Genomic DNA, 23,520 nt, shown 5'->3' with positions numbered 1-23,520 from the left:
TCTGCAATAGTTAGAAATGGGAAAATCATGGATAGTGGTGACAATGTGATAGAAGGAAAACAGCTGGGATATCTGAAAGGGAGGTTATGCCAATGACAAACCTTAAATCTTCTCTTGAATGCAGAGTGGTTCCTGGATAATATGCAGATAAACGGACAGTTTCTTTTACATCATAATGTTTATCACAAATTTATTTATGGACCTAGCTGAATAATTACAGCATTGTTCCAGTTTTGGACAACTGGGTTTCTTTGCAAATATTCTGTGAAAATAATTTTGCAAGTTCCTTTTGTATCACTTTGTCTCCAGCGTTAACCACTTTTATTGAAAAACAAGTATTCTCCCTATCTTCATACTTTCCATGGTTATATACACATTTGGCATTGCTATTGAAATTTTATTACTTATCCCTATCAACTATGTGTGATTCCAATTCATTTTTTGAACTAAGCAGAAACTTATAGGATGCTTAGAAAGATTTTATTTATTTTTACTGAAATTTCCTCATTAAAGAGATCATTTTCACAACATAAGAATAGCTCTGAAAATTTAATGTATCAGCTTGCAAGTATTCAACAGTGTCTCTTCAGTGTTCCTCCATGTACTGTGGTCTTGAATATCCTCTTCTTGTGTACAGAGTCTTCTTATTACCAACTGTAGACTTTGGAGTCAAATAGTCATGGGTTGTTCTGCTCACTTCTTCTTCAGTTTCCCATTCGATTATAGGTTTTGGTATTCTTGTTTCCTCCATTCTTCTTGCATGTCTGTACCGCTAAAATTTCCTTTTATTTAACGCATCACATATTCCTCTTTCCACTTCCAATTTCTTTAACACTTCAAAGTACCTTAATTGTTTTTTTCTTGATATTCATTCTGATCTCAAAAAAATCATCTCTAATACTTTCAGCTTATTAACAGGTTTCTGATTAGTTGTTCAGGTCTTTACTCCACACAAGACTCTGTAATATTGACTTGAATCAGATTCTATTGGTTCTGTTCATCACATTCCTGCTTCATAGCAATTAGTTGAGTATCCCAACAACCTTCTGCCCTTTACTAATTCTTTTATTTATTTCAATATCTGATCATCCCCCTTTTTCTAAAATAGTTCTCAGGTAGCAAATGTTACTGATCTTTCTGATTTTGTTCCCATGTGTATATATTTCATCTAGATTTTTGGTACAGTATTCTGATTTTTTGAAATTAATGTTCAGTTCTCAGGTTTTGCATTCTACTGCTATGTAATTTGCATCCTCCCCCTCTTGTGCTACGACAGCTTTGTCACCAGCAAATAGTAAATGGAGTAGATATGTTCCATGTATAATGGCTAATCCCATTCTCCTACATTGTTCTAAGACTAACATGTATACGAATTTTAAATGATGATGTAATTTTCTGTGAAACTGTTCTACTGATTCTAACTTGGCATGTGTTATCTTTACATTTATTGTTTGATTTTAACTAAGGTTTCCTCTTATATTTGCTAAATATAATGCTTTCGAAAGTAGATTCCTTGAGACATTAGCCATATGCTTTTACTAAATCAATGAAAACTAAGTCAACATTTTTTTTATTTTTCTCTGTAGTTTTCAAAAATTAATCATAATGTCAAAACATGGTCTATACATAACCTATCAGCTGTGAAACCACATTGTTCTTATTGGGTTCTAAAATTAGCTTCCATTTTGTTTTTTATTACTTCCATGAAAATTGTCTCCTCTTTTTTAAATATGGTAGTAATACAACATAACAACACAGGTTCATTGGTTAATTTAGGTATTACATCCTCATGTTTTCCTTTTCTTTCCATTTTTTTAAATAATCATCTCATTTGTATCACAACTTTGCCATCACCATATTTCAAAATCTCCACACTGACACCATCTGATTCACATGATCTGCCGTGTTTTTTTCTGCATATTAGTTTAAGCAACTTGTTTTCTTGCTCTGAATATTCTTCTCAATTGTTATTTAATAATGTTCTGACTTATTCTTCCCAGTTTTTGGTGCCATTAGTTGGAGATTTGCTTGGAAATTGCCTCTTCACAGAGCCCTGTTAATTATGACCATTTTTCTTATGCGCTCCCAAAATGTAGCAAACTATTTGTAATGGCACATTGTTTTTCCCATGTTTCATTCTTTGTTAGTCCACCCCCAGTAGCGGAATGGTTAGCGTGACGGATTGTCAATCCTCTGGGACCGGGTTCAATTCCCGGCTGGGTCGGGGAATTTTCTCCGCCCATGGACTGGGTGTTGTGCTGTCCTCATCATCATCCTATCATCCTCATCGATTGCAGGTCGCTGAAAGGGTGTCAAATTGAAAGACTGGCACCCGGCAAATGGTCTTCCCGACGGGGGGCCCTAGCCATACAATTTTTTTAAAAAAAAAAAAAAAAAAAAGAAGTTATACTTATTTTTTCACCAGTTCCTTATTTCTTTTCTTTTTAGATTAATCTTATTTCTGCCACGTTATCATTTAATGCTAGATTGAATGTATTTCTTTCTTTTTTCATTGCTATCTGTATCTCCTTTCCTATTATAAATGTCCTTAGTGAGGTGGTACATTGTTTTCATCTTGTTTTAATAGCTTCTTTCTCCAAAATGTGTTGTTCAATTACATTTCCTGCACACTTAAACTTTTTAGTTCTCTCAATTTAGCCATATTTAGTTTTCATTATCTTTGGAGGTTTCCTTAAAATCTGTCATGAAATTGGTTTTATCAAAGGAGATGTGTAAACCTACTTATTCAGCTTCCTCTTTCAACAATTCTGTCTGTCTAGTGGCTGTTTCCATCGAGTGTGAAAAAACAGCAAAGTCATTTGCAAATGCTAGACAGTCTATTTGCAAGTTCAGGGGTGGAAACCAAATCTAAGACTAAAATTACTGACCATTTTGATTACAAAAACTGATGTTAGTGTTATGGACATGAAAAAAATAGACTGAATGCTGACTCAAATTTCTCATTAGGAAAGAAAGGTCAAAAGCATTTCTGTTAATCTGGCCTCCAATATCCTCATAGCAGGCCAACTCAAATATATTTATTGTTTTAATTATAATCAACATACGAAATATTAGAAAACTACATATAAGAATAACAAAAAGTAACCGGGAAAATCATTGAACTTTACACTGAGGTGACAGAAGGGATAGCGATATGAACATTCACAGACAGCATTAGTATAGTGTACACAAGGTATAAAAGGATAGTGTGTTGGAGTTGTCACTGGTGCTTTGTCGATTCATGTGAAAAGGTTTCACACTTGATTATGGCCACACAACAGCAATTAACAGACTTTGAACACAGAATAGCAGCTGGAGCTAGATGCATGGGACATTCCATTTTGAAATTATTAGGGAATTCAATATTTCAAGATCCACAGTGTCATGAATGTGCTGACAATACTAAATTTCAGGCATTACTTCTCACCACAGACAACACAGTGGGCAGTGGCATTCAATTAACAACCGAGAGCAGCAGCGTTTTGTGTAGAGTTCTCAGTGCTAACAGATAAGCAACACTGGGTGAGATAACCACAAAAATCAATGTGGGATGTATGATGACTGCATCTGTTAGAACAATGTGGCGAAATTTGGCGTTAATGGGCTATGTCAGCAGATGACAGACATCAGTGCCTTTGCTAACAGCACAACATTATCTGCAGTGCCTTTCCTGGGCTTGTGACCATATTGGTTGGACCCTTGATGATTGGAAAACCATGGCCTGATCAGATGATTGCCAATTTCAGTTGGTAAGAGCTGATGGTAGGTTTGGAGTGTGGCGCAAACCCCATGAAGGTTGTTAACAAGGCACTGTGCAAGCTGGTGGTGGCTTCATAACAGTGTGGGCTGTCTGTGTTTACATGGAATGGACTGGGTCCTCTGCTCCAACAGAACTGATCATTGACTAGAAATGGTTATGTTCAGCTACTTGGAGACCTTTTGCAAACCATTCATGGACTTCATGTTCCCAAAAAATGATGGAATTTTTACAGATGACAATGTGCCGTGTCACCAGGTCACAATTGTTCATTATTGGTTTGAAGAATTGGATATTCGAGCAAAGCATTTGGCCATCCAGATTGCCTGACATGGATGCCATCCAACATTTACAGGGCATACTCGAGAGGTCAGTTCATGCATAATCCTGCACCAGTAACACTTTTGCAGTTGTGGGTGGCTTTAGAGGTAACACAGCATAATATTTCTGCAGGGGACTTCTGACAACTTGTTGAGTCCATGCTGCTGTTCTAGATTGGCCATATGGAGGTGTGGAAAGTCATCCAGCCCCATCCTTTTTTTCAGGCTTACTTTATTTTTGCTTCTCTGAAAAAATGTTGTTTGTTGTTTTGCTTATCAACTGCTTTCTCTTGTCCATCTTTAATTTTCTGTACTTCTTGATCCCTATCTTTCTATGCGCTCTACAACACTGCTTGGGCCACACTACCTCCCACCAAGCCCTTTCTGTTTATTTCTTCTTTTAAAAAGTTGTTTGCATCAACCAGAAATCTGTCAATCTTTTCTCTTTTTCTTCCCATCGCATTTCATTTTTTTCACTATCTGTTCGCCGTATTCAATATTTATTGTTTCCTTTTAAAACAAACTCTTCAAACTTGCTTGCAACATTTTTTTTCTTTTTATGTTCTTCTTGGTTCTTCAGCCACTCTCTTCTCATCTTCACAGTACTGTTTATATCTGACATGATCTGTGCACACCAAATGAAGAAGTTCCTGAGTAATAATTACAAACTGAGTCTTCCCATCAAACACATTTACCACAGCATCTCTTCTAGTCAAATGAGAATCCACTGCTGCTGCTTCACAAATATCTGCACTGTCTTCATTCATGATCCCCCTGACAATGAGAATCCCGTTTCTACAACTGCACTACCATGCAAAAGCGCAAGTGCAGCCTTCATAATTTTCTTGAGAGGTATGTGACTTCTCAAAAAACTCATTCCAGTACACATCCACTGGGTTCTTGTCACTACCTGATTTTTTTTTTCTTCTTACGTAAATAGCTTTCATTCATCAACTACATAACCTTCACTGTATTCAACAGGAACTGCAGCTATATTTCACTCTGCTTTCATTTAATCATCCTTCACGCTCTTTGCAGGATGCAAATAACAAAAATACCACAACACAGGACTATCCAAAGATGACTTTTCCAAACTGTACTAGTGTGAAAATAGCATTTCCTAGGTTCCATGGAAATATAATACATTTCTTATGCACTTAGCTTCTTAAGACATTCACTTCCCCTAGTGTTGAACACTATGTTTTTCAATGTCAAGTAACGCTTATTACAAAATACCCCAAGAATCAATGGAGCAGCATTAACATAAAATCGATTCATGAGTGTTCTAACAAGGTTTGTGAGCTCATTATAGATTAATTGCATTAAAGGATCTATCTTCTCAAACAAACCAGTGAATCTTGAGTGTGCATGAGCAGTTTCACATGCAAACATAATATCTGCATTGATAGTCTTTTAATAGTTTAGCAATATTCTTCCACTCCAAAGAACTTGTCAAGGTGCTTTTGTGCTAGGATATGAACTGAAGAAAGTATTTTTCAGCAGCTAACTGTTGTTCTAAAAGTCCCTCTAGGTGGAAGCCATCTAGAAGAAATAGGTCTCATAAAACAATGACCCAGAAGTTTCATATCTGATTGTATTTTTTCAAAATCTTCCCAATGAAATTTTTGGTCATCAAAAAATTATAGAGAAACATCATGTCTGAAGCATTTTCATCAAAATCTTGTAATTCCTTGTGGAATGATTTTGGATTATGTGTATGTTAGATGTGTCATCATCAATCAAGTGTTTTCTTCCTAACAGGATCAGAGACCCATTAATAAGACGATTCACAATTTTTGTTAACATTGGGTCCATCATAACCCATCACCACGGATCCATTACAACCCCTCACTGTAGCTTCAAATGAGAAAGCTGGACATCATCCAATGCACTTTTAACTTGCAGTGTGAATGTGGCTTTACCAATGATGAAAATCCGTAAATGTCATAGCATATCAAAAGCATTTGTTTGGAATCAGACCATTACAGTTTGAAGCTCATTCTCTGTAGGTGCATTCACAGTTTCATCAAAACAAAGAGACAAATCTGCTCCTCCAATTTCACCCATTAACTGCTTTTTAAAATATTGAGTTAATACATAAATACTAAATATCTTGCCGTCAACCCTGAAAGAATAAACTTAAAAGGCACACTTCCAGGGAACATTGCCTCAAAAGAATCTTCAACATCTTCAAAAACTGATTGAACACCAAAGTTCCCTCTAGTCATTTTCAAACACCAGATTAACTATGCCCCTGAAGTGGTTTGTCTAGCAGAATAATCATGAATTGAAGGTGTAGCTCCAAGAGATGAAATCATGCCATCATTGGTACATTCACAACGAGCTGAAGACAAATGTAGCTGTGAAGAACTCAGTTTCACTTTACATTATTCTCTGTGCTTCCACGTACAAGCATCCTGGTGTACAGAGCTAAGGCCAGTAGTAATTTTGATGACTTCAAAAAGAATATGACTAAACTGACAGATATACCTAACTCGGGATTTTGGAGGAATTCAGAATTCATAGAAAAGTGAGGGAAATCATAAAACAATCCATGACAGAAACCTCTGAGCCCTTTGAAATAAAGACAGGGATCAGGCAACAAGAAGACTGATTATCCCCAGTTCTCTTGAACATCGTCATGGAGGAAATAATGAAAACTAACGGGGGAGCTCTGAAGTTGGAAGAATATGTGGAATACACCTTGGGGAGAAAGGAAACATCTCGGAAATCTAATGTTTAGCTTTTACTAATGCCTTTGCTCTTTTAGGCAGAAACCAATAGGATGTACAAAGAATGCAAGAGATCTTGCATAAAACTGCTGGAAAAGCAAGTCTCAAAATCCTATATGAAAAGACAATACAATGTAACTGGATGGATAAAAAATCCACTTGCCAAGTGGCAGCAGGAGAACACACATACAAAGGTATTTAGATGTGTAAACTTCTAGAGCAAATGGCTCCTTCTGGTAGGAAGTTGAAGGAGAGGGAAGAGGTGAAAGGAAAATACTGGTGAAGTTTAGGAATCACATAGAATTCAGAAAAGTCACCCAGAACGCCAAGCCAGGGAGACTTACCAGACAGAATGAGAAGGAAAGACTGATTATTGGGGACTGCACTGGGTAATACTGCATTGTATTTGTCAGGGGGGAGGGGTAGGTAGGGAGCGGGGGGAATAGACAGGTCAGAAAATTAAAGATGTAGAAAACAAAGTGAGTGAAGAAGAGAATAGTTACTGTGAAGAAATGCTGAGACTGAAGAAATTAACATAAATTAAGGCCAGGTGGATGGCAAGAACCAAGGCCCTGCTGTAACAGCAGTTCCCACCTGTGGATTGGGAGTTCTGAGAAACTGGAGTCTGTGGGAAGAATCGAGATGGCAAGTGTCATGAAACAGGCACAGAGATCATGTCTGTCATGTCGTAGAGCTCTGCTACAGGATATTGTGTGTTGCCAGTGTACACCCTATGCCTACGCCTATGCCTATGCCTATGCCCAGTCATCCTGACAACTTGGTGGTAGCCATGCTGATGTAAAAGGCCAAACAGTGTTTACATAACGGCTGGTATATGGCGTGTCATTTCACAGATGACTCTCCCTTTGACAGTATATGTTTTGCCAAATACAGGACTGGTATAGGTGGCGGTAGTAGGGTGCATAGGGCAAGTCTTAAAGCAGGGATGTGCACTGGAGTAGGAGACATAGGGTAAGGGAGTGGGCACAGAAGGAGCAAAGGATCTGACAAGGATATTGCGGAGACTGGCAGCATGACAAAAAGCTGTTCTAGGTGTGGTGGGCAAAATGTCAACAGAATGGACTTCATTTCAGAGCACGATTTTAGGAAGTCACAGCCTCAGGAATTACATTTTACCTGGAAGAACCAGAATATTTCAGGAATTTCATAAAATCTCAGAGACTTCTGTGCTTTTAATTTAGCACTGAAATTCAATTTTAAGTGAGTTTTATAAATCACACCTTTTGAAATACTTAATAATCGAAAGCATGTAACTATACAAATATTATTACAGATAAATTATCAGTGTTTAGAAACTGCAGTTAAACAACTGCTTATGGCTACTATATATCAGCTGGCTGAGAGGAAAGAAAAGTTATGAGGTGTACTCCTAAGCAGTTTTTTTGGAGGATTCAGCACTACCAGGACACAATGTGATGCCCCGGGAAATCTGCTTTTGAACTGGGATGGTGGGGTAATTACATCCAGCGAAGGCTGAAGTGGTAATGGCGGTGAATTGTGATAAAGAGTCTGCATCTGAACAAATATATTAGCCTCTAATGCCACGGCTGTATGGGAGAAATGTCCAGCATGGAAAGGATGGCAACTGTCAAAATGTAAATACTGTAGTTTGTTAGTATGCTTAATGTGATTAGAAGTGAGGATGAAATCAATGTCAAGGAATGGCATGAGATTTGGATTACATGTGAAGGAAATTAGGTCTTCACCAAAGCAGCATGATTAAATGCAGATGTAGGCCTGAAAGTGAGACCCATGGATAACAGATGTAATTCAGGATGAGACAGTACCTTAGATGAGAGATTGAGATCACTGTACTGTTGTGACTTGTTCTTGTGACCATAAGTTCTATTGGTCTGTGAGGCTGATGAAGGCTGGTTTGTAAGAGAGAAGTGGTGGTTGAGGATGTGGCTGTTTAAGAAGCTGCAGAGGGATAGAAAGGGAAACACCACTGTTGATGTAGCTTAGGAGAAGGCTTGATAGCTGCTTGAGGTGAAGTCTGTCTTGCTGATGCAGTTTGAAGTTGGCTTGGTGGATGACACCATCCAAGGAAACATAAGGGGCAGACAACAGCAGGATTTTGTAGAAGGAGAGAAGTTGGATGGAGTGGAAATCGACAGATAAGGCATATATGTCACATATTAGCTGCGTAAGTGCAAAAGACTGCTGTATTTGAAACTATAAAAGAGGCTTCTGTAGAATAGGATTAAATCCAGAAACAGCGACCTTCAGTGTTAGGCATTTGGGAGTAACTCCCAGGGACAAGCAGGCTTCAAGAAACAGAATGTTGAACATTTGTTTTAATAGTGCAAAAGCATGTTTTCAAAAGGAACAAATGTAATATGTGATCTACATGAATATTCTGCAAATCACATTTAAAAGTCTGGCACAAAGTTCGTCAAACCATCTTCACAATAATTCTCTGTTATTCCAATCTTGTACAGCACTTGGAGAAAATGAACACCTATATCTTTCCGTGCGAGCTCTGATTTCCCTTGTTTTATTATGATTATTTCTCCCTGTGTAGTTCAGTGTCAACAAAATATTTTCACATTCAGAAGTGAAGGCTGGTGTTTGAAATTTCATGAGAAGATTCTGCCGCAGCAAAAAATGCCATTGTTTTAATAATGTCCATCCCAAATCCTGTATAATTTCAGTGACACTCTCTCCCCTATTTCAAGATAATATCAAATGTGCCGTCCTTCTTTGAACTTTTGCGATGTATTCTGTTCATCCTAACTGGTAAGGATCCCAAACCGTAGAGCAGTATTCTAAAAGAGGACAAATAATCATAGTGTAGGCAGTCTCTTCAGCAGATCTGTTAGATTTGCTAAGTGTTCTGCCAATAAAACGCAGTCTTTGGTTAGTCATCCCCACATTTTCTATGTGTTTCTTCCAACTTATGTTCTTTGTAATTGTAATTCCTAGATATTTAGTTGAATTTACAGTCTTTAGATTTGACTGATTTATCATGTAACCAATGTTTAATGGATTCCCTTTAGCACTCATGTGGATGACCTCACACAGATATCTTTTCTAAATCATTTTACAATTTGTTTTGATCATCTGATCACTTAACTAGTTGATAAATGACAGCATCATCTGCAAACAACCTAAGATGGCTGCTCGGATTGTCTCCTAAATCATTTATATAGCACTTGGGGATGCCAGAAATCACTTCTGTTTTACTCGATGACTTTCTGTCATATTACGAAGGATCAAAAAAACTAAAAGCAAGTGAAGAAAGACAAACTCTGAACTCTGCAGGTGGGAACTGGTGTTACAATATGTCCTTAGTCCTTGCAACCCACCTGCCTTAATTTACATTACTTTCTTTGGTCTCAGCATTTCTTCACCGTAACTATTCCTTTCTTCACTCTCCTTTAATGTTCTATATCTTTCATGTTCTGACCTGAATATTACCACCTCTATCACATGCAATACACTTAGCTTTCTGCTTTTATTAAATCATGCATGGTGTTTTGGCAGTAATCTGTCTTTCATATAACCATACTGTCCACCTTTAAGCTATAATCCACCTTTAAGCTATCAGGTTTTCAAATCTTGCCCGGCACAGTGCCCAACAATCAGTCTTTCCTCCTCATTCCATCCAGAATGTCTCCCCTGATTTGGAGTTCTGGGTAACTTTCGAAATCTTCCCATTTCCTAAACATCACAAGTCCTCTTCCTTAAACTTCAACCCTTCTGCCAGAAGAAGGGCCCTAAAGCTTGCAAATTTCATTATCTTTGCATGGGTTTGATCCTGCTGTCATTTGGTAGGTAGAACTTTTATCTATCCAATTACACAATATTTTCAAAAATTGGTTATTTTTATTGATGTACTACCCCGTGTGGCCATCCCCTTGTCAGTCTTTATGGTCATCTATCTTGTTCAAACTGCCATCCTTTTTCAACCTTATGTGCTAGTCCATTTGTTTATTTATCTGTACCACCTATATTAATCAACATCTTTCCCCTGCATCTTTTCTAATATTGATTTCTGTGCACGTAAATGGGTCCATTGCTATTTCAGAATTTGCACTTTGGGTATGGTTTAATACACTGCAGGGCCTTCTCCCAATCATATTTATTTGCAAATTTGGCAGCAGTTTTCTTTCCCACCTTCCTCTTAGGGCTTGCTTGTATGCAATTATTTCACTTTTTTTGGGTATTTGTTTTTTGCCAAACCTCTGTGATCGACTTTTACTATTGTCTCCTGCATTACTTTATTTTCCGAGCACAGTACATTAATTTTTCCCCAATGACTTCCTCTTTCTGTTTGCCCTGTTTTTAATTTTTTTCTTGTTTCACGACTTTTCCAACAGAGTTTTTTTTACCATCATAATTTTTTCATACCATACAGGCTACTTATCCGGCAAGAAATTCTCACCCACTCATTACCTCTTGCTCACCTTAGTCTGTTCTCACAATTTTCATACAATTTTTTCTGTTCTTTCTCGTTGCTTTTCTTCAATTTTTCTATCTTTTTCCAAACCCTGCTGCTTCTTTTCTGCCACTCCTACAATCTCTAACACTCCAAACCCTCCTCTCTTGTGATGATGTATCCCATAACATATTACATTTGTTCCTTTTTAAAACATGCTTTTGCACTATCAAAACAAAGTTCAACATTTTGTTTCTTGAAACCTGCTTGTCCCTGGGAGTTACTCCCAAATGCCTAGCACTGAAGGTCCCTGTTTCTGGATTTAATCCTACTCTACACCAACCTCTTTTATAGTTTCAAATACAGCAATCTTTTGCACTTACCCAGCTAATCTGTGACCTCTATGCCTCATCTGACTATTTCCACTTCAACACACTTCTCTCCTCCTATAAAATCCAGCTGTTATCTGCCCCTCATGCTTCCTTGGATGGTATCATCCACCCAGCCAACTTCAAACTGCAACAACATGACGGACTTCACCTCAAATAGCTATACAACCTTCTCCTAAGCTACCTCAACAGTGGTGCTTCCCTTTCTGTCCTTCTGCAGCTCCCTAAACAGCCACACCCTCAACCACCACCTCTCTCTTACTAACTGAGCTTGGCTAACCAGCTTTCATCATTGCCTCACAGATCCATATAACTTATGGCCACAAGAACAAGTCACAACAGTACTGTGTTCTCAATGTCTCATCTAAGGCACTTTCAGCCTGAATTATCTGTATTATCCAACAGCCTCACTTTTTAGGTCTACATCTGCATTTAACCACATTGCTTTAGCGAAGACCTAATTTCCTTCACATGTAATATCAATTGAGAATATCACTTTGCTACCCAAAGCAAAAACCTTTCCAGCAGCAAACCTGACACTGAACCCTGCCTTGAACAGCTCCAACCACAATCCCAACTTCATCCCCCACCACCATCATTCGCTCCAAGCCTTCCAAGAATTTGTAGCATTCAGCATTGCTTCACAACCCTTCCTCAGGTCCCTACAACACAACCATAATCTGTCATCTGCTGAACTTCAGGCTCTTCAATCCCTGAAAACCGATGACTTCATCATTATCCTCCCACCAGACAAGCAATCTACCACTGTCGTACTTGACTGTTCATAGCATGTAAATGTAGTTCTATGCCAGCTGTCTGACACCTCTATGTACAGCATCTGCCATCAAGATCCCGTCTCCGTGATTCAAACGGACCTGCAGTCCCCCTTAAAATCTTGGGCCACCCACATCCATAGAACTTTTTACCCCATCCAAACCACACTCTCACACATATTACCATTTTCTTAAGATCCACAGACCCACACGCCCTGGCTGTTTCATACATCTACATCTATATCTAGGTGGATACTCTGCAAATTGAGGTGCCTGCCAGAGGGTTCATCAGACAACCTACACAATAATTCTCTATTATTCCAATTTCTTTCCATGCAAGCTTGATTTCTCTTATTTTATTATGATGATCATTTCTCCCTATGTAGGTCAGCATCAAAAAAATATTTTCGCATTTAGAGGAGAAAGTTGGTGATTGAAATTTTGTGAAAAGATTCCTCTACAACGAAAAAAGCCTTTGCTTTAACAATGTCAACCCCAAACCCTGTACCATGTCTGTGACACTCTCTCCCATATGTCTCAAAAATACACAACATGCTGCTCTTCTTTGAACTTTCTCAATGTCTTCTGTTAATCCTATCTGGTAAGAATCCCAAATCATGCAGCAGTGCTCCAAAAGAGGATGACAAGCTTATTGTAAGGCAGTCTCTTTAGTAGATCTGTTGCATCTTCTAAGTGTTCTGTCAATAAAACACAGGCTTTAGTTCAACTTTCCCACAACATTTTCTATGTGTTCTTTTGAATTTAAGTTGTTCGTAATTGTAATTCCTAGGTATTTAGTTGAATATACGGCCTTTAGATTTGACTGATTTATCATGTAACCTAAGTTTAACTGATTCCTTTTAGAACTCATGTCAATGACCTCACACTTTTCATTATTTAGGGTCAATTGCCAATTTTTGCATCATACATATATGTTTTCTAAATTTTTTTGCAATTTGCTTCGATCTTCTGATGACTTTACTGCATGATGAATAACTGCATCATCTGGAAACAACATAAGACAGCTGCCGAGATTGTCTCCTAATTCGTTTATGTAGATAAGGAATAGCAGAGGCCCTATAACATTACCATGTAGAATACCAGAAATCACTTCTGTTTTACTTGGAGGCTTTCCATCAATTACTATGAACTGTGACCACTCTGGCAGGAAATCATGAATCCAGTCACTTAACTGAGACAATATTCCAGAAGCATGCAATTTGACTATAAACCACTAGTGTGGTACAATGTCAAAAGCCTTCTGGAAATCTATAAATATGGAATCAATCTGAAACACTTTGTCAATAGTGCTCAACACTTGGTGTGAGTAAAGAGCTAGTTGTGTTTCACAAGAACAATGTTTTCTAAATCTGTATTGACTATGTGTCAATAGACCGTTCTCTATGAGGTAATTCACAATATTTGAACACAATATATGTTCCAGAATACTGCTGCATGTGGACATTAATGATATGGATCTGTAATTTAGTGGATTACTCCCACTACTTTCTTGAATATTGGTGTGACCTGTGCAACTTTCCAGTCTTTGGCTATGGATCTCTTGTTAAGCGAGCAGTCGTATATGATGGTGAAGTATGGAGCTATTGCATCAGCATACTCTGAAAGGAACCTAATTGGTTTATAGTCTGGACCAGAAGACTTCCTTTTATTAACTGATTTGAGCTATTTCACTGCTCCATTGATATCTATTTCTATGTTACTCATGTTGGCAGCTGTTCTTGATTAGAAGTTTGGAATATTTAATTCGTCTTCTTTGGTGAAGGAATTTTGGAAGGCTATGTTTAGTACCTCTGCTTTGGCAGCACTGTCATTGATGGCATTTCCACTGCTGTTGTGCAGAAAAAGCATTGATTGTCTCTTGCCGCTACCGTATTTTACATATGACAAGAATCTCTTTGGATTTTCTGCTAGGTCGGTGAAGTGTGTCTTCATGATGGTAAAGTGGGCTTGTGAACTAACTGCTCAAAATAATTATCAGAGAATGCACTTAGCACAATTTTGGATGATATTTTATGTGTACCACCAGATTGAAACGTGTTTTCACCAACATATCAAAGGTACTTTGAAGTCACAACTAAGTATAATTGTATGAGTAGATACATGTTTGAAATTAGACTCATGTTTTCTTTGAACCTTTCAGCAACTGTATCATCTGAGTTGGGAGGTCACTAAAAGGATCCAATTATTATTTTATTCCAGTTGCCAAGAAAGACCTCTATCCATACTACCTCACAGGTACTATCTACTTCAATTTCGCTGTGACATAAACTACTTCTAACGGTAACAAACACACCACTGCCAACTGTGTTTAGCCTTTCATTTCAAAAAACCATTAGGCACTCCACAAAAGACCAGCTGAAATCATCTCTGGCTTTAGCCAGCTTTCAGTGTCTATAATGATTTGAGCATCAGTGCTTTCTATTAGTGCTTGGAGCTCTGGTACTTTCCTAACAGAGCTACGACAATTCACAACTGTTTTACTGATGGTTCCTGGATCTACGTTCTTTCTGTGTTTTACCAGCACCCTTCAAAACTCAAACCCTTTAGGTGTTTCTCCCGAGCCCGAGACCCTCTAATCTAAAAGCCACCCAGCCCACGCCACACAGCCCCTGCTACCAAAGTAGCTCCCTCCTGTGCGTAGTGGACTCCTGACCTACTTACCGGAACCCAAAACCAAATGACCCTATGGCCCAAGTCAAGGAATCTGCAGCCTACGTGGTCACAGAACTGTCTGAGCCTCTGATTCAGATCATCCACTCAGCTCTGTAACAGAGGTCTGCAATCGGTCCTGTCAATTATGCTGCAAATGGTGAGCTCTGCTTTCATCTCACAAACAAGGTTGGCAGCCTTTACTGCTTCTGTTAGTTGCTCAAAACCAGAAAGAATCTCTTCCAATCCAAAGTTACACATATCATTGGTAATGTCATGAGCCACCACCTGCAGCTGGCAACAACCTGTGCTCTTCATGGCATCCATAAGGACCTGTTCCACATCTGGAATGATTGCACATGGAGTGCAGATTCGTTTTCTTCCCCTCCTTGACAGCCATGTTCCTGAGCAGCCTCATAATTGCCTAACACTGGAGCTCCCAGCTATCAATAATCCAATCCTCTGTGAGTGCCTGGATCTTGCAGGCTGAGAGGTTTCCTCTGATACAGGACAAGCTTCATCTGGCTTAGGGATTGTGTTGGTCACAGACAGCACCTGCAACTTATTTGTCAGATTAATCAGGAAGGCCTTATGTGCAGCTCCCTGGGAAGTCTTCCATCACCTGCCACACCCTGAGGTGGCCTCCCACTCGACCATGGGTAAGGGTCAACCTCAGTGTGAGCAGTAACTGTGCTGGCCACCAGTGCAGACCCACTGGTGGACTCAGATGTGCTGAACATCCATTGGATCCCCATAGCTCGCCCACAACAATGATGCCCATCCACTGCAGCTCCAAACTATGTACCCGAAGCTATCACAGCCTGGAGCTGAGAGCAAAGTGTCACCAGCTCGGCTCGCATCCACACACAGCTATCACAGTCCCTATCCATACTAAGGAACATGGAGAACTGCACTATAAAGACAAACAAAAGGCTATCGACACATGCTACTGAACTTTACTGTAGACACTGACAAAAATGCAGACACTGACGAAAATGCAGACATTAGTCAAGTCCATGTCACATGGTGTTGGGTCACTTCTGCTTGCTCATGGGGGCACTACATATTAGGCAGGTGTACAAGTTTCTTTGGCTCTTCAGTGTAAAAGGGCAGTGGATTGGTGGAGCTGTCATTTGTACTCAGGTGATTCATGTGGAAAGGTGTCTCGCATGATTATGACGATACAATGCGAATTAACAGACTCTGAATGCGGAATGGTAGCTCGAGCTAAAGACATGGGACATTCCATTTCAGAAATAGTTATGGAATTCAGTATTCCAAGATACATAGTGTCAAGAATGTGCTGAGAATTCCAAATCTCAGGCATTACCCCTCACCATCGACAACACAGTGACTGCTGACCTTCACTTAACGACTGAGAGCAGCGGCATTTGCATAGCGTTGTTGGTGCTAACAGACAATCAACAAAGCTTGAAATAACCACAGAAATCGATGTGGGACATACAACAAAGACATCTTTAAGACAGTGTAGCACTATCTTGCATCAGATGACTAATGCTGGTGCCTTTGCTAACAGCCTGACATTGCCTGCAGAGCCTCTCCTGGGCTCATGACCATACTGGTTGGATCTTTGATGACTGGAAAATCGTCAGTTGGTAAGAGCTGATTGTAGGGCTCAAGCATGGTGCAGACCCATGAAGCCATGGATCCAAGTCGTCAACAAGTCACTGTGCAAGCTGGTGGTGGCTCCATAATTATGCAGGCTGTATTTACATGGAATGGACTGGGTCCTCTGGTGGAAATGGTTATATTTCACTATTTGCAGACCATTTGCAGCCATTCATGAACTTCATGTTCCCAAACAACAATAGAATTTTTATGGCTGACAACGCACTATGTCACCATGCCACAATTGTTCGTGATTGGTTTAAAGAACATTCTGGACAATTCAAGCAAACGATATGACCACCTAGATCACCCAAAATGAATCCTACCGAACATTTGTGGGTCATAATTGAGAGGTCAGCCTGTGCACAAAATCCTGCGCCAGCAACACTTTCGCAATTATGTATGGCTACTGGACAAAAGGTATCCCATGACTTTTGTCACCACAGTAACAGTTTTCTTGGTTATTACGTGATATTTGCCAGTTTTGGTCTTTAAAGCAAAGGTCTGGTGAATAATATTTATTTAAGTTTCTTTCAAAAGTCTTATACAGATTTATAGTATTGTTCACTTTGAAGTCATGGTCTATTTGTTTTTATTGGTTTTTATCCTAATTTCTCATAATATTTCTACAGTCTGGCTGCTTCCTTCATTTTAAGAAATCTTGTCCTGTTTTCAGCATTCTTGTCTTTATTCCCTTTTTGCCAAGCTTTAATGTTTCTGTGACTGCTTTATCACATTCCAGATTCCACCAAGCAGGTGTTTTGATTGTTTCTTTTTGTTGTTTGAGCAAGATATAATTTCACTTGTTTCCTATTTTCTGGATTTTTGGTTTCCAATTTATCACTAAACTTACTTTCTTGTTTGACTTTATCAATATCACATTTCAGAGTCCTTGGTTTGATTTTAGATATATGGTGGCCAGAATATAACTCAGCATTACATTCCTTAACATTCTGGATTTTTTGGTAGTATTCTCTAGATACTGGGAGAGGTTCTACTTGAAATTACACATGTAAATTGAGATTTTGAGAGCTCCATGTTTTCTGTTTTCTATAGAAATGCTAAAAGACACTGGATTTCATTATTATGTTAGCTGCTCTACAGATTTCTGTTAGTCTTCTATCATTCTTGTTTATCCTTTTCTGAGCAGTGTAGTTCCCAACAATGCGCCTGAAATTTTTCATAGTGCATTAAAATCCTCCAGCAAAATTATGGTGTATTTCTTTGCAAATTTTCTTCTACTGTTGTAATGAATAAGTTGTGTTTAGTAAGAGTGTCTCTCATCTGTTTACGTTTCCTGGTTTTCGGAAGTGAATTTATGTTAACGGTTGCAGAGAAATTCTTATGCTTGATTTTGTTCTGCCTGTTTCTAGAAAGCTCAACTCTTTACAGTATTGTGGTGCAAGTTCTCCGGAATCTAATGACTTGTTTGTGCTGTCCATGGCAAGAATGTGCCCTGTGCCACTACCTGCTCATATGCACTGAAATGCCATTGTCACTTTGTAGATGGTGACTCCTTATCCTGGAAGTCACTTGTTCTGTCTGTTTTAGATGTAATGAAAAAGACATACTTCAGTAATTTCATGTGTACAGTTAGAGGAGGAAAATATTTTTGATAATACAAAAGAATAGTATAATCATCCATACGGGATTTCCAAGAAAAAGTTGCTTAGAGGAACTTCCATGACTAACCAGGAGTGAGAAGAAACTGGTAGAACAAACACTAGATTGGTTCAGTAAGTACAGTAGTGAAACAATATCAAATCTTCTGATCTCTGCATTAATTTTTGTAGGGCATCCTCTCCACATACCCCTTCCACACAAGCTTATTTACAGTTAAATCTTCCATTGTTACTTTCGTTTCAGTACCATTACTCCTGGTCCTTGATCCAGAGATTTATGCTTTCCTTTAGTACCCAGCGTTGGATACATCATACTCATTCAGTTTCCTCCTTTCCATTCCTCTTGAATGAAGGAGAAATTTAATGATCCAAACACAAAAATTTTAAACCAGAACTGTGTGTGCGTGACCAGGGGAGGGGGGAGGGGGGGGAGGGTGGGGTGGGGGGGTGGGGAGTGATGATGTATACATGTGCATGTGCATTATGCATACATTTTTATTTTTAGAAAATAATAAAAACATCATCCACTTTTGTTTTGAATAATTACTTACTTTTTCTTCAGTCTTGTGTTGTTCTGTTTCCTCCTCTGCAGATATTTTTAAAGACTCCTTGGATGTGTCTGGCTGTAACAAATAACCAGAACATGCCCACAATTTCATGATTTACATCTCGGAAATGTAAATGCTTTCAAGAAAAGTAGGAACAGTTCTAAAATGAACTTCACAGCAAACATCAGGTACATGCCAATATGCAAATGACATAAAGCTCTGAGTACTTAGCATTGTGTGAAGTCCCATGTGCTAAATGTCATAGCATGCAATCAATGAGGGGATGGTTATTATGTAATTCTACAAGTATGATTACTGGAGGATCATGACAAACAAATTCACAACCAACAAATTGCCCAAACTATCACCCTTGGATCTTGTCTACTATGCCGCGCAAAAATGCAGGTGCAGGCTGCCTTATTACGGTAACCATGATAGCATCCAACATGTATGCATGCATCAGTATACAGCAGATGAGAGTGGGACCTATCCGAAAACACTACGTTTTGCCACTAAGCACGCCACAATACTACAATGTATTCTTATTTCGACCTGTCCAGTATCAGCTGTAGTGTTTGTGCAGTATGACAAAATTAGACCAATAAAAAATCAATCGATAAATTAATCAATGAAAGATTTCACATAACCATTGTAGAGTGAGAAGTTTATGGTCCCAGTAATGGTACGCATGAAACCAGTCTAAGTAAACAGCACTGAAATGGTGATGTTTTCACATTTCCACTTCATTTGTTGACTCTTCATTGCATGAAACATTGTATAAAACTGACTTTTATTCACATAAGCGAGAGCATTGTTGGACCTGTGCATGTGCCACCACACTACAATCTCTATCGCCTAATTATATTACATTATTCAACACATCCTCAGAGTTTGAATTCATTTAGAAGAAAAGTAAAATTAGAATTTAAGGTACCACAAATATAAGTTTATTACAGGACTCCACACTCGCATAGGTCAAGCACGGTGCAGAACATCAGTCACATCTTTTGAAAGAAAACATTTGCTAGAAGTGATTTTGGGTTACCACAAAAAACATAAATATGAATGATCAAATGATCATTTGAAACTCACTCCTCCAAAATGAGAGACCAATGCTTTATCAATTGTGTAACCACATCCAGTATTTGGCAATTTGCACAGCTGATGTTTCTCAGTGTTGCAATTTCTGCAATTTCACTAATTTTATAATGAAGTACTTAAATTAAAACTTCAGATTTTAACTTTTGATATAAAGCTAACAGAATTCGAACAATGACAAATTATGTTACTACTTAAGAGACAAGAAGTGAAAAAGCGTGACTTGATGCAATAGTGAATGAATGTTGAGTTCAAACAATGCCAAAACTTTGTGGTATGACCTATGACAGAGGATATTTTTATGATATAAATGAAACTTAATACTCACGATTTCTTACACAAACAATGAATACACAAAAATAAGTTTAACAAATTAAACTGGCAAGGTAAGGAGTATACCAGCCTATTATTCTGAGACAATTGAGAGGAGAAAAAGTTAACACAAAGAGCACCATGTTGTCAGGAATAATTTTGAATGCTTCTTGACAGATTAATTGAATTGGAAGAAAATGGTAATAGAAAACATATAATGGAACTGTGTCTAAAGTACATCACTCAAAATTTCGTAGCAGCCCTAGTGACTACCCTAAGAAAAACTGAGACAGCAAAATTAATGGAAAAAATAATAACCAAGTCTATTACTGTCTTTTAAATACTGTTTTTTATTGGCAAGTGTACATTTGGAAGTACAAATTCATCTTTATGGCTTTAGTTGGCTGTCAAAGGGATTTGTTTGTGCTACCAATGTGACAGAAACTTTTAACCGGGCTGCTTCATATTGCAAAGACATTGTAAAGATTTATCTTCCTTGTGTTATTTACAACTGTGTATGTACACACACTATTTTCAAAAACAATAGCCTTGAAGATCAGGCTGTGCTTTAAAATGTACAACAGCATGTAAAATATACTTTTACTGAAAAGACAGAAACAGATTTTGTGCATTGCTTTAATTTGGGTTAGTTTAACACAAAATTTTATAAGAGAAAGGGAAAGAAAGGAATAGGGGGGAAAAGAAATAAGAAGTACAGGTGCCAGATGAGACAAAAAATTGCTCCCCCTTCTGAAAATATTCTGAAGTATCAATGGATCAAAAGCTGAGATACAAATTATAAAAGTAATAATAGAGGAATGTGGATAATTAATGGGAAAAAAGTGAGAGCAAGACTTGAATGAATAGTGAGTGTGTAAACAGAAGTGGAAAATAAAGGCAATAAGAAAATAAGAGGAGTGTGGTGGGGGATTAAAGAGAGGGAGAATAAAAGAAATAAAATCATTCCAAATGTTTATAAAGAAGAAAAACAAACCTGATAAAAAGAATGTGAAAGAGAATTGAGAATCCAAGAGGGAACAGGTCATCATCACAAATGAAGATCACATGGAAGAAAAAGGTCATGTTTGTGTTTCAGCTCTTGCACCCTTCTAGAGAGTTTCAAGTTATGGTTTGTGTGTCAAAGTGATGGATCCTGATCTCAACTCTTATATTAGAGAACATATTCAGCAGCAAGATCTTGTATATTTTCTATGTAGTTGGTATGTTACAGTGCCCTGATAGATAAAAACTGGTTATTCTGAAGGTGTAAGACTGCTTTCTGTTAACAATGATTTCATTTTGGGGAATGAAATTAAGGAAGTTGTCCACCTTCAGCATTTAAGTTGAGTATCAGATTGCAGACACAGGTAATATTGTGTAATAAAGAGATTAACTTTTTTTAATTTTTGAGATGCAAGTCTCCTTGGCTTACAAGAAAATGGTATAAAATGCCAGCTTGCATATAGTTTTTTAACTTAACAACTTGACAGTATTGGAATTATTACAAGGAGTGCATATGAATATTCTGGATGAACTAACAGAGATCAAGTAAGTGAACACATATTAGATGAAGTACGATGTACAAAGGTTATTTGGAAAGTAGGGTCTGTGTGGACACCGAAATGCACATGTGCACCAACTGCTGGCATGCCTTGCATGCTAAATGATGCCATGTACATTTTCAATGTTACAATGTGCTTTTACAGTGTCATGTCAAAATGTGTAAAACAATTTATCAGCCTGCTGACTATGAATTATGGCCAGTGATTCAGTTTTTGACAGCAAAGAACATTGCAGCTGTGGAAATTATTGACAGATAAATGAGATGTACATGACCTTAATGCAATGTGTGACAGGGTAAGTGGGTGAGAGATTTTAAGCACAGACAGGAAAATGTCCATGATGAACTGTGATCAGGATGGCCATCAGTGATCTCAGAAGATTTGATCAAAGCCATGGACGAAAAGATTCGTAAAGACTGACAATTCACAATGTCAAATTTAGCACTGGAATTTCTGAATGCGATCAAACAACTAAGCACAAAATCGTCTTTAAAAAGACACAATTTCACAAATTATGTGCACACTGGAATCCCAGGCTGCTTACCGAGATTCACAAAAAGGAAAGAATGGCTTGCATTCTTGATTATTTGAACTGATATCATAAGTTTTTCTACAATTCTGTTCTTTCCTTTGGATGTTTAAGGTAAACTGCACATAACTTCCAGGTAGTATTCCTTACTGACTGTATATCCATAAGGCAGGAACTCATGATGCATTAACCCATTGTAATTGAAGAAAAGAGTGAGAATAACATTCACATATGACTGAATTTGTTGAATTTTTTTCAATCTTGGCTCTTCAAGACGAACAGGCTTTGGTTTTGATATCATACCCATATACCCATGTTTTGTCACTTGTTATAACCTTATTTAAAAGCTCTGTATCATTGTCCACTTCATTCAGCAATTCCTGAACAATGTCCATATGGTGTTTTTGGTCAAAATTCAATAATTTCAGAACAAACTTAGCTGAGGCCACATGTTTCATGCCCAAAACATTCAAAAAACGTCTTGGCCTGAGCCAAAGGATATGTCAGCATCATCAGCAACCTCTCTCATGGCAATTCAACAATTTCCCAGAACCATTTTCTTTACTTATTCCACAATGCTGTCATCAATTGCTGTGAGAGGACATCCAGGGCAATCATTGTCTTCGATGTCTTCTTTACCCTCTTTGGAATGTTTATAACACTCATGACCTCTTTTCTTAGTCATAGAAGACTTGCCAAAAGCCACAGCTAACATTTTGAATGGGGTGCTGCACTTTACTCCATTTTTCACAGAATTTAATGCAAATTCTATGATCCATTCGCCCAGCACTCAAATACGCATATCACCTTTTTGACAGTCAACAATAAATTAAATATCCAAAACAGCCAAATCACACCTCATATGCATTACTAATACATGGTAATATATTATCAGTTGCCAGAAATTGGGCAAAACCATTACTGAAATGTTTCAAATGATGCAGCAAGTTCACAGTAATAATACACTGGGTCACAGGGTTGTGTTTAGGTGGCACCGATGTTTTTTGCAAAACACAGACAGTTTGGAGGATGATGGTTGGCCACAAATGGTTCAAACTGAACACAAGATTTCTGAGGATTGCAGGTTTTTTGAAATTTAGACATCTTAAAATATTATTTTAATGCTTTTTTTTCATCAAAGGTAATGGTGCAGCATACTGGTGCATACCATCACACA

The 23,520-nt window shown here is 38.0% G+C and overlaps 1 protein-coding gene across 10 annotated transcripts in view; it reads right to left on the bottom strand.

Annotated features, from left to right (window-relative positions):
• The window catches only part of LOC124798640 (FK506-binding protein 5), a 218,372-nt gene that overhangs the window by 118,478 nt on the left and 76,374 nt on the right, over positions 1-23,520 (bottom strand). For 8 of the 10 annotated variants that reach the window (XM_047262127.1, XM_047262128.1, XM_047262132.1 and 5 more), the window contains one exon: positions 18,846-18,917. The exons of the other annotated variants lie outside the window; for them this stretch is intronic. In XM_047262127.1, coding sequence (XP_047118083.1) covers positions 18,846-18,917 — 72 coding nt within the window. The remainder of the gene's footprint in view (positions 1-18,845; positions 18,918-23,520) is intronic. 10 annotated transcript variants of the gene reach the window in all.

This window comes from Schistocerca piceifrons, chromosome 5, assembly GCF_021461385.2.
Source record: "Schistocerca piceifrons isolate TAMUIC-IGC-003096 chromosome 5, iqSchPice1.1, whole genome shotgun sequence".
Taxonomy (NCBI): domain Eukaryota; kingdom Metazoa; phylum Arthropoda; class Insecta; order Orthoptera; family Acrididae; genus Schistocerca; species Schistocerca piceifrons.
The sequence above is the reverse complement of the archived record's forward strand: the minus strand, read 5'-3'. Positions and strand labels throughout refer to the sequence as shown.